This window comes from Thunnus maccoyii, chromosome 21 (assembly GCF_910596095.1).
Source record: "Thunnus maccoyii chromosome 21, fThuMac1.1, whole genome shotgun sequence".
Lineage (NCBI taxonomy): Eukaryota > Metazoa > Chordata > Actinopteri > Scombriformes > Scombridae > Thunnus > Thunnus maccoyii.
In genome coordinates, this window is record NC_056553.1 from 18,011,866 (window position 1) to 18,023,883 (window position 12,018).

Genomic DNA, 12,018 nt, shown 5'->3' on the forward strand with positions numbered 1-12,018 from the left:
CATACAATCAATAAGCATTATTTATTTTTGAACGTTACTTAAATTCAAATAATACAAGCTGAATGAAGTGAATGCACTGACCATCTATTCTGCATCTTGTTTGCAGTTATATTACTTACAAATGATAGCTACTAAAAATCTAATGCTAGCCTTTATCAGCTGCCTCTCAAGATGAAGTACAGATGGACAGCTGGTTTTATTGACAAGCTGGCATTATCAAATATACTAAATCAACCCAACCCATTAGAGGTGATAGTTCAAATTCTAAAACATCTCATAAATTAACCTAGTTTGTTTTTCTACTGTTGAAATAAGAGAGTTATATCTTTAGAGATGTAACTGATCTCAGTTTATTCCTCAAAGATCTGTGGACTTTGAACATGGATGCAGCAGCGTGTTAGATCACCTGAAAACACCACTTCACAAACTAAATCCTAGGAGAATTTCCCTCCTCGCCCTGCTCCGGCGGTGAAGCTGGTTGCCCCGGTGACAGCTTCTGATTGGATGACAGGTACTCCGTGGTCGATCTCATACTGCATGGCCTGGGAGGAGGGAGACAGAAGTAAACAATAATTATTTATCGTTTTTCAGAGAGCTTTGGTGGCGATTTGAGAGAGCAAATGTCAGTAGACGTTCGCCTTTTCAAAAAAAGCAAGAAAAAGCTGGAAAAACTGTGGGTTACCAATACAGATGTGACAATATACCATAAATAATAAATGATCTCTCATGCAGAAAATATTTTACGGACATAAAATCACAAGAAAAACTGCATTATAACAAGAATTTACATCAGTCTCAGTATTCTATTGTATGTCATATGAAGCTTACGTCTCCCCATCAGGTGTACCTGTGTGAAGGAGGGAGCGTCGTAGCAGCTGTAGATGGCTGAGGAGCGGTCGGCCCGCAGACACTGCTGAGGGAAGGAGCTGATCTGCTCTGCTAACTGCAGGGCCGCCTGTAAAGCTGTGGTTGTAACATGAGGTCAGTCCAACACACACACACACACACACACACACACACACACAGGATGTACACACAGACCCCTGTTTAATACCATTTCTATTCTACCCTTCTATTATTACTATTAAATCACCAGTTTTTCAATGCTGCATTTTAGTCGCCATGTTGCTGTGCCTCTGTGAGCTTCAGCCGTGCCACTCTGCCTCCTCACCCACATGAAAGCACTGGATCACATCCAGATCAGTCCTATGGAAAAAAAGCGACGCCTCATGATGGGACACTTTGATGCCCTGCGTGTGTATATGTGTATGTGAGCTGCTTCGGCTCCTTCAGATGTTAAACCCGCGCTAAGTGATCATCCCTCAGAGAGGCCAATTAGGCCGAGGCTCGACTGTGGGAAGAGGAACTTCCTAAAAGAATTAAGATAATCTTCTTCTAACGTCTAAGGGGAGAAGGGAGGGAATCGGTGATCGAGCCGTGAAGAGCACATGGAAAGGCTTTTTTGGGATTTAAGGCTATGGGAGAGTTTGTGCATTAATATAAAAGCGGAAACGCCACGTTGAAATGTGTGCATAGCCTAATCCTCAGACTGCTGTTTGAATGCTAGTGCTAATGGTGAGTTATAGCTTCAACGCGATGTTGGAGCCAAATAAAGAAAACAGATTCACTGGAACAGATGATTATATATGATTCTGTCGGATATTACCTACAAGAGAGTTTCTTAAAAACTATGTTTCCTGGATGAAAATGGGTCTCAGGCCTGTTTCTGTGTGGTATCTACATGACTGGTCTTCACAATGAATTATGATTTCTATTCCCAATACAGACAGACTTCCAGCAGTTCCCATACCTGATCTCCCCATTTCTAAAATTTGCCATCGAATATCCCAAAATACTAACCACAATATGCTGTGAATACACTATTACCTGCCTCGTTCTGAATGCTGCTCTGGACTGTGGTGTATTCAAATAATGTTTCTTAATTGTTTTTTCTGTCTTCACCCTTCACTTGACAACATGTTTTTTTGCTGTGAGCAGAAACAGCAGACTATATTTGACTGCCCAAAAAAATAAAACACAAAAACATTGCATAAAAGGTAACTGACAGACAGATGACCATGTAATTTTGTACAAACGTGTGTTTTTACACTGGCCTTCTGATCATGAAACTGAACCCATCAATTTATGTGACAACATGAAAATCACTGAAATCGCTCTACCAGGACTAGAGCTAGGTATCGGTTTTTCTATGTCTGTGCCAAAGTGATAGCTGAGTTTCTGTACTGATACCAAAACAATCATTTGTGATACCTTAGTTTGGGGATTATGAACGTGTTTCTACCCTTTTTTATATTAAAAGGAATAGTTTAACATTTGGGGAAATATGTTTATTTGTTTTGTTGCTGACAGTTAGATGAGAAGATCAATAGCAAAAAGAAATGTGAAACTATCCTTTAAAAAAATAAACTGCTCAATATATCAGTGTTCAATAAGGAACTTTAAAAATATAGTCTAAAGTTGATCAAGTGTTCAGGGTTTGGATCATAGAATCTCACCAAGAATTCATTGGTAACTTCTGATAATCAATATTCTGATATCAATATAATCGCTACTATGGACACTTTCCTGTTACCACATATTAAGGTTCGATGCCTATTCCTATCCATGATACAGCACTGATAAACACAGAGTCTAACTACCTTGGCCATCAGGAACAACTCTGTTAGCCAGTCCATAAGCAAGAGCTTCCTGTGCTCCGATTGGCCGTCCAGTCAGAATCAGGTCTAAGGCTCTTGATAAACCAATGAGACGCGGGAGCCGCACAGTGCCTCCATCGATCAGGGGAACTCCTGGAAAAACACAAGATGTTCAGTTATAAGTATATCTCAGACAGACACTCAAAAGTGATCTGCAATGCATCTAAAACATCCCACACAACAGCTGGAACTAATGCATTCATACTCAATCACCACATGTAAAACTCCTTTTACACAGAGCCTGAAATTATATAATTATATAACTATTCATCTAGTATTCCTTTAGTCAATCAGCAACAAAAATCAACCAACAATTATGATGACAAATTAATTGGTTAGTTTTAAAAAACTGAGAAGCTCAAAGTCAGGTATCATGAATTCCAAACATTCTTTGGTTTGAGCTTCTAGTTTTTCTTTCAGTTTTTCAGCATTGCAAATTGAATATCTTCTGGAGTGTTGTTTGGATAAAGTGTGTTTTTTAAAAATTTTTCCAGCATTTTAGCCTTTTAATAATAGTAGGAAGTGGAGAAAGACAGGAAATATAGTGAGAGAAAGAGAGAGAGAGAGAGAGAAAGAGAGAGACGTTGCAATTACAGTATCAGGTATGTGTTTTTACCACCAGGCCACCACAACGCTCCCAAAACAAGCAAGTGAAATATGCTGCCTTGCGCTCTAAGGAAGTTTGACGGGCATTTTTCTCTACTTTCAGACATTTTATTAAATAAACTGCTGATCAGTTTATTGCACAAAAGATTGACAGATTCACTGATAATGAAAATAATCACAAGTTGCAGCTTTATATTAAGCCTACGCGCTGATGAACAGTCTGACTTTAAATATCTACACTTGGCCTGCTGCACTGGTGCTCCACATTTGGAAATTCCTTTGCTCGGATATGAGGGGAGTGGAGGGGGGGTCCTTCTAAATTTAACTTTATTTAAGACCAAATTTGAATTACCTAACTGTACAAGGTGAAAGCAGATGTAGGCCACTGTGCCAGTGTATTTGGCTCAGGTTACTTAAAAGCTGTGAAAACAGCCTAAGAAACACTTGCAAACACATAAAATACTGCTGGCATTAATCTAGGTTACAGCTGTCAGGGGAACAAAGTTTTGAAACAATTTTACTCCTTAACTGTAACTCTGCTTTCTTTCTGTCAGTACGTCAAAACTCAAAACTCCTCCTCAGTCTCACTGGACACATTTGCATTATTACTGTGTCCACCAGAGAGAAAGAGTGAGACAAGAGAGGGAGGGAGAGAGAGAGAGAGAATCAAGAACAGAGAGACTGCAAGGTACGGTAAGCTTCTGGCATCTGTCCTAATTTCTAAAGAGCACCAGCTGGAACTGGCATACTTTCTACCGTTCAGCACTCCCAAGTTCCACGCCACAATCCCGACTCCCTAATTCCTCCAAGTCGCTGATTCTATTTGACCGCCCTTATTGAGAGCACATGTGTCGGACATGTTTTCATAACCCCAAATCATCATGCTCGCTTTCAGTTTTTTTTTTCCTCCCCCCTCTCTCGTTCTGCGGGGAGTCGTGGAAATACTGTGATTCTATTCATTCTCTGCAAGCTACTCTCTTTGTCCATGTCGTTCAAATAAATTAAATTGGAATACATGGAATACCAGTGTTAATACACGTGTGACCAATCCAGGGGCCTGGTTCAGGTTCAGACAGTCAGCATATAATGGTGCTCTGACAGACAGAAGACTATGATTAGTTGGGGGAGGGGGTGTTACACTGTCTACAAATACCAGATTTCACTCGATTTTTCAGTCATCCCCTGTTACTGGAGTGTATTCTACCCGCTCAGGGTAAATTACACAACCAGAGCTGATGAAAAGCAACATACATGACGCCTGAATTCCTTCTGCAGTAAAGTAAGCCCAGATCCTTGCGCAGGTGTGTGTCTGAGTGTGTCTGATATTCAAGGTCTTCTCAATATTGACTGAGACAACAATCAAGAGTGTTACAGTCAGGGTTTTGCTCTGTGGAGCTTTGTCTTGAACCACATGTAACTACACACACTTGCATGCACAAAGATATTCGAATACAAGTATGTGCATCGTGCACGCACACACACACGCACACACATGCACACACACACACACATGCCTCTACTCCAGTGGTTCCCAACCATTTTGTCTGATCACCCCCCAGCCCTGTCAGATGAACTCAAACAACCCTCAAACACCCACCATGTTCCAAATGTGTTCATTTGATTTGATTTTAAACTGGGTGTTATTAACACTATTCAGAATATATACAGTGGACATGATTACAATCATTTTTCATACTATTGAACTGTCATTGTTTAGGTTGGTTGGTCCAGTTTGCATTCATTCCACTCGGAGTGAGAGAAACTATTCCGACTGTTTATTCATTACCTTTAGTTATCTGTTAGTTCACCCATTTATCCATTGTAGATATTTCTTTCAACCACATTTCTCTGTTACGTTTAAAAATTCAACCATTTCACACTTTCAGCTGTTTCAATCATTTTTTCCATTTTTTTACTTTTAGCTAATTGGTTATCTATTACTTTTAGCCAACTAGCTAACTGTTTAGTGTTAGCTAGAATTTTCAGCTAAGTTGTTAACTTTTCAAAGACTCTCAGTCTCCACAGGTAATGTTCAGGTATTAAAGGACATGTGTGTAGGATTTAGTGGCATCTAGCAGTGAGGTTACAGACTGAAACAACTGAATACCCCCCCCCCCCCTTCCAAGTTTGTGGGAGAACCTATGGTGCCTGCAAAACTCACTAAAAACGCAAAAGGCCCTCTCTAGAGCCAGTATTTGGTTTGTCCAGTCTGGGCTACTGTAGAAACATGGCTGTGCAACACCTCCGTGGACGAGGACCTGCTCCCTATGTAGATATAAAGGGTTCATTCTAAGGTAACAAAAACACAATGACTCTTATTTTCATGGTCTTCTACACTAATTAAAACATACTTATGAATGTTATATTCCATTTCTGCCAAGTCAGTTCCACTAGATGCCACTAAATTCTACACCACTGATTCAATATGTGGACATATTTTTTAATCAAATTGTCATTTCTTTTTGTTTCAAATTAGTTGAGCTAACCTTTCCACATAGCCCTGCAGCTGTAGAAGTACCCCCTGCAGTACACGTACCCTAACACTGCTCTATACATCATCGATGGAGGGTCGATCACTGCAAAGAGCTTCTCTATGTTGTCTCCGGCACTATCTTCCTTGATTACAGCAAAAGACATGTGGAGGAAGAAAAAAGAAGAGCAACAGACAGACTGGAGGCTGGCTAGAAAACAGTGAGAGGCATTAAGAGCTGGAATGAGCCAAGAAAGACAGAGTCTGACTCAAAGCTGATAGATAAAGAGCCATGTTGACCTCCAGTCTGTCTTTGGTGCTGCTGTTGGCACCACTGCTATCAGCAACCGGAAGGATCTCCCTTCCTATCCACAGAGCTCGTCTCCAGCACCTCCACCCCTCACCCTCCTCTCTCTCTCTCTGTCTCTGATAGTCCTGTCTCTGATGTGTCCTGTTTGCAGGAACACACAGACCTGCGCTTTGTCCCACATGAATGGGAGCTGAGAGGTTGGGCAGCACCTCCTTGAAGTAACTCAAAAGGCATGTTTGGCTTAAAAGAACTTGACTGAGGCGGAGAGCGGTGGCTTCTGATCATTTCTCAGGAGGAAATGTTTGGCAGTGATCCTGATACGAGATAATCAGTCAGCGTCCGCAGCACAAAAGTTTGGATTTATCACCTTAGGTCTTCAATAATGAGCTAAACATTTGGAAAGGAGCTCTCCCCCTTGTTGTTCAAAGCAGATAAGCCCATTGTCAAGACTGAGGCTTGTTATTAACATGGTTGAACATGAGTCAGCAAAGCCTATTGTTTAATAACTTCATATCAGAGATGTTCTCTTCCTGTATCATAAGGCCACCACAGGTTATCTGACTGACATGTAGGAGAAGTCTGGAGGAGAGAGCATATATCTACTGGGTACAGAGTGTAATATAAACTCTTGTGATTCACAAGTGAACACCTACAAGGAACTAATCTGTGCTGCTATCACAACTTGTGATAGCAGTTTAGTTTCTTATAAATCATATTTGAGTCACCACAAACTGAGAGTCCTTGTGTTTTATTAACGAAACACAGGCTACCAAAGTATTACTGATGCGTTTTAATGGGTTCATGACAACACACGCTATATTTTTAAAAAAAAGAATTATGGGATTAAATCTTCATAATCAAAGAATAAATATAACTTAAACTATGGTTTCCTTTAAAAGTGCTAAATACTATTGGAAAAACAAGTAACATTTAAAAGAAGTAAATGTGTGTATTTTATAGTATCAGTATGAAAAACAGACTCAAGTGTCCATGTGCAAGAAACTGAATTCCCACCAGCTAAAAGTCTGCTGGCCTGTAGCTGATCCTCATGGTGGGAAGTAAAATAGGAGAATTTCTCATTTTTGGACCCGACACTCGAGTCCCAGCGGAGGAGACCACACTCCACGGGACAGCGGACAGCTACTAATAACCTGAGGACAGAGTGTGAAACACGACACACTGAGGTGTTCTGGTTAGCTGCTGGTGCTGCTGGTATCCTCACCACATCAAAGCAAAACCCACTACAATGGCCTCTCATGAGGGTAATGCGATTAAGTTTGATGTGGATTAACTATTTCCGGACAACTCTAGACTAAATCAACGGAGGGAAAAGAGCAGACCTTTAATCGGAAGCTTGCTTTGAAATAATGGGAATCAAGTAAAATAGCTCAGTTGGGCTGGGTCAAAGATCAGTGCTACTCAATTAACTTGATTTCATGTCTTTAATATCAGGGCTGTGTGTTTTTTAGTTTGTGAAGCATCATTATACCAGAGACCACCAAGGCTACAAACACGGCATTAACCATAAAAATGGCAGAGGATGTGTAGCAAGAGAGATCTATGTATCACATCATAGTTTTAACATGATCAGATCCCACCAGGAGCAAAATCTGCCTCAAAGTAACTAAATCTGAAGTCAAGTCATATCAAGTCCAAAAATACACATTTTTGGCAAAGACAGATGTTGTCACGCTTTATCTTTGGACTAACATGAAGCTATTTGTAACTTCCCCAAACCAGTCACATATTTTGTCATCAATTTATCCACTTATGTTTGTTGCATTCCTTTCTCTGCACACAACTGCTCTGTGCATTCACTCTTCATGGAAAAGAAACCTGAAGTTTCAAAAGGAGTGCCGGTTTTGAAGCGAGATGATGTGATCACTGGACTATGTCACTCCATTTCAAACTCACTGAGCAGGTGTTTGAATTGGCTGATGTTATGTCAGCTTTGGACCAAGGTACTACTTCTATTCAACATGTGGCTTCTTCTCCTTTGGCGCTCTTCATCTATCCTCCTCTAGGTATGAGAGATGACTCAAAACTGGGACAAAGAGAAAAAAGGGAGGAGATGCTGACACTGCAGGATGCTGTAGGTCAGCTGGTGTGTGTAATAGGTGGGGCAGCGTACTGTAGTGAGGATCCTGAACAACCTCCATGTTTGCCTGATTTAGTTTTAACATTTGAACCAAAATCCTTGAAAGAAGTATTACTGAACTATTTTAGTTTCCTTTTCCGGTGCCAACTCTTTAGCTTTGTAATGTTCTGCTGGTTTAAGGAACCAAAATAACATCAGGGAATTCAGTAAGCGTGGAGGTTTTTCATTCAGTTCTCTCGAAATTCAACGAGCAGTAGACACTAATACCAGACCCTTGTGACGCAACCATCTCCTCCTCATTTCCTCCTCGGCGGGATAGAGGGGCCCCAGAGAGGAAGCCACAGGTTCGGCAGCCAATCACGTGCCAGAAAGCTGTCAGATCCTTGTGGTTGCCATTGGCCCACATCAGAGCGGCACAGCGAGCCTCTGAGGGTTTTTTTGACTCCAAAGCCACCAGGGATTCCCTCCGGCTGCTGCCATCTGTGCCCGACCCAAAAATGGTTACAGAATTCAACCATTAAAAGGAAATAATCGCTAAGAAACACAGGATCTTTAAATAAACCGTGCGTCCCACAGAACAGCGGTACCTTTGATGTAAATGGGAAGGGAAGTTCGGTTTTCAATTGTTTAATGTTGGGAAAATAAAATACATTTAAATGCATGCTGCTGTGTCTTTCTTTCCACTGTAAAACCTGGATTTTTTTAAACTCAAGTCCTGATGAGAAATGTCCCATCCTGGGATGCAGCCTCATTAAATCCTGCTAATGTTCCTTCAGTCAGACCACAGTTTAAACTACACTAAAAGACTAGAGCTGCTAGTGCAGCATACAGCTACGCAGCCTATGGGTATAAAAATGCTGAAAACCCACAGTCAAAGTAATAATTATTCTGCTAAATGCACATCCGACTGAAAAACCACAGCGGTTTCAGCTAAGCTGGAGGAAACGAATGTGTTGACAAACAAGCCTTCAAGATGTGAGGCAATCAAGAGGCGGAGAATTAATTACTGGGAGGAAATGTGTGACTTAATGTGTCAAAACCACAGTAATGCTCATTTCTCTTTCCCAAACATAGTTTTGAGCTGATGAAGGACATTGAATGCAGGCATGGGATACATTTCATCACTCAGAGTGCATATTTCTGATTTCTCCTGGAAGATGTCAGTTTGTGTCCAGAGATGCATTGATAATTAAATTTTAAAATCACAACCCTGACATCCTGTGTCTCCCCTAATCTGTATCCCTCTCTTCAACCATACTTTCTCTTAACAAATTTATTTTGTTTCTGGCAGACAGCCAATATCTAGCTTGAACTTGAGTGATCATTGCATGGTAAGATAAATGAAAGATAAAAGATAAATAATAAAAAATAAGATAAATGGCAAACATGATCATCCCTCTAGGAGAGATTTTTAACACTGAATGTTTTAACCTCTGGTAAAACAGCATACTAGAGTGGAGTCTCTAATTGTACAAATCAATAACCACACTTGCATTTAAAAGTGAAAAACAGTTTGGTTTTCAGTACTGGACAATTTTAAATATTCAATGGAACAAACACATTTCGGTACCAAAAAAAGTACTGAAGTTTGACTTCCAGACCTTTGGTGAAGGTTTGTCCTACACTTCCTCGTATGAGGCATAAACTGTGATTTTTAATTATTATTAATCAATTAATATGTTATTGGATAAATAATTTCAAAGTAGGACTAGAATAGTTAGAGGATGGAAGGATAATTTAGAAGTTACTGTAAAAAAGAAAAAGCTACTTATCTACTGATCACAGGAAGTTTAGTTTGGTAGAAAAACATGCAAGATTTGAGGAAAAATTGGTGTAACATCTACAATAATGACAATGAAATTGCACTAAAGAGACTAGAGTGTGGCCTCGCAGTGCTGACTTGCCCTCAGACAGTCTGTGAGGACGGACAGACAGACAGACAGACAAAGGGCACTGCCAGGATGCTCTCCTGTTAAATTACAGGCCTGGGATGATAAGCACTGCATGTTTACACTCTATATCTAGAGCTGCCTGTAAATTATAGTATGACAGTCGTATTTATAAACACCATGCTTGTATTTTAAGTACTCCGGCAGCATGGCTAAAGCAGTGACAGCTATATGAGAGATGCTGCAATGGTCCAACACGAGCCTCTTTTACATAGCAAAGCCGACCACGACTTGTTGGGATCAGGATTAGCTTAAAGTGTTTACAGCAGAAGATCCAAAGTACTACTTGTTCTTTTAAAACAACAGCCGAGTCAGCGGGCAAACTATGCCAGTTGGCTACAAGACGCCAAAAAAGGAAAATGTTGTTTATGAGGAAATTGTGTGACATAAATAATATGTAAGCCCTGTTTGGCCCAGCAGTGGAAACCTGGCAGTTGGTTGCTTCCTCTTCTACTTATCAAGACTGCCCAGCAGACTCTGGCCGTGATGCCAAAAGGTCACGGTCACTGGTGTTATCGTGCTATGACTCTGTCCTCACACACAAACAAGAGGAGGCTGGGGTGATAACAGAGGACAGAGCAACAAAGTTGAAAAATAGAAACAGTGTTGACTTCCTGGCATTAGGAGACAGATGATGTATGCTTGGATGCAAAGAAAAACACAGATACTTTCATGGGTGGTTATAATTAGATGAGCAAATACTCACAGACAGACGGAGCTACAAAACAGACAGAGTCCAGCCTCTGCTGGCTCAGCTACAGCAGCAGAACTATACCCATTTCTACTGCCAGTAGTCGTAGTTAGGGTGACAATATCAACACCAGCAGCTGCATTAAAAGAGAATCTGCTCTCCAAACAGTGTGACTAATGTGAAAAGAACAACTGTAGAACAACAAGAACAAGTAGGGCGTATCTGTCTTAGTGCTAGTAGCTAGTAACAGTAAGAGCATGATATATGTAGAGGAGAAACTTCAAGGTAAACAGTAATATCTGTAATAGTTGAAACAGTATTAGTAGCAGTGCTAGTAGGTCTAATACTAGTAGTGGTAGTAACTGAGGTAATATTTATACTGGGAGCACTAGCAGTAGTAGAGAAAAGTATTTTGAAAGCAGTTATACTTTAAATAGTTCAACAGCTGTAGCAGTTAAGCAAGTACCAGAATGTAGCACTACTACTACTAGCCATACATTTAGTGGCAGTAGTAGTACTAGTAGTCCTAGTAGTTTTGACAGTAGTAGTGTGTAGCAGCAGACATCAATAGTATCAGTTATAGATGGAACAGAGGAATTTAAAGTAAAAGGAATAAAATTGGAACAGTATAGTCAGTGTTTCCTCTATAATTGTACAGGCCTGGTGGGCCACCGGGCCAATGAGAGGTCCCACCGGGCCAAAAAAATCTTTTTTTAAATGCCAAAAATAAGGCCAAGTATCCATTCATTTGGAAATCAATTGTCATTTGTGTTTGGGAGCCTTTGTGCGGCACTGTTCTGAAACGTGACTCAACCTCTGTGTCGTTGCCTGGGAAACTCTTGACGTGATGTGAGTGCCTCATCTCTTCAGGGTTTATTCTGTGCGTACCACCGGGCCTGAAAAAAATTCTAGGGGAAACACTGATAGCAGTAGTTATACAAGTAGCAGAAGAACTTGTAGTGGTATTAGTGGTAACAAAGACGTGTGGGAAAGAAAACTTCGAGTCAACAGGCAAGCTCGTGCTTCTTTGAGGCTGTCCTTAAGCACAGCATTGCCTTTAGCTAAATGCTAAGGTCAACATACCAACAACAACCATACTGACATGTTGATGTTTAGCAGGTATAGTATTTACCCTGTTAGCATGCTAATTATCTGTCGTTGTATGAATAGCTGGAGT

General features: G+C 40.6%; 1 protein-coding gene across 4 annotated transcripts in view; it reads right to left on the bottom strand.

Moving 5' to 3' along the window:
• Positions 1-12,018, bottom strand: part of zgc:101569 (uncharacterized protein LOC449822 homolog) — a 50,123-nt gene that overhangs the window by 31,432 nt on the left and 6,673 nt on the right. For 3 of the 4 annotated variants that reach the window (XM_042399801.1, XM_042399802.1, XM_042399799.1), the window contains exons 5-7: positions 2,661-2,810; positions 848-963; positions 407-542 (exon numbers count right to left, since the gene is read on the bottom strand). In XM_042399801.1, the coding sequence (XP_042255735.1) occupies positions 435-542; positions 848-963; positions 2,661-2,810 (374 nt within the window). In that variant the 3' untranslated portion in view covers positions 407-434. Of the gene's footprint in view, positions 1-2; positions 543-847; positions 964-2,660; positions 2,811-12,018 lie in introns of those variants that run through there. The other variant, XM_042399800.1, reaches the window with a different exon arrangement.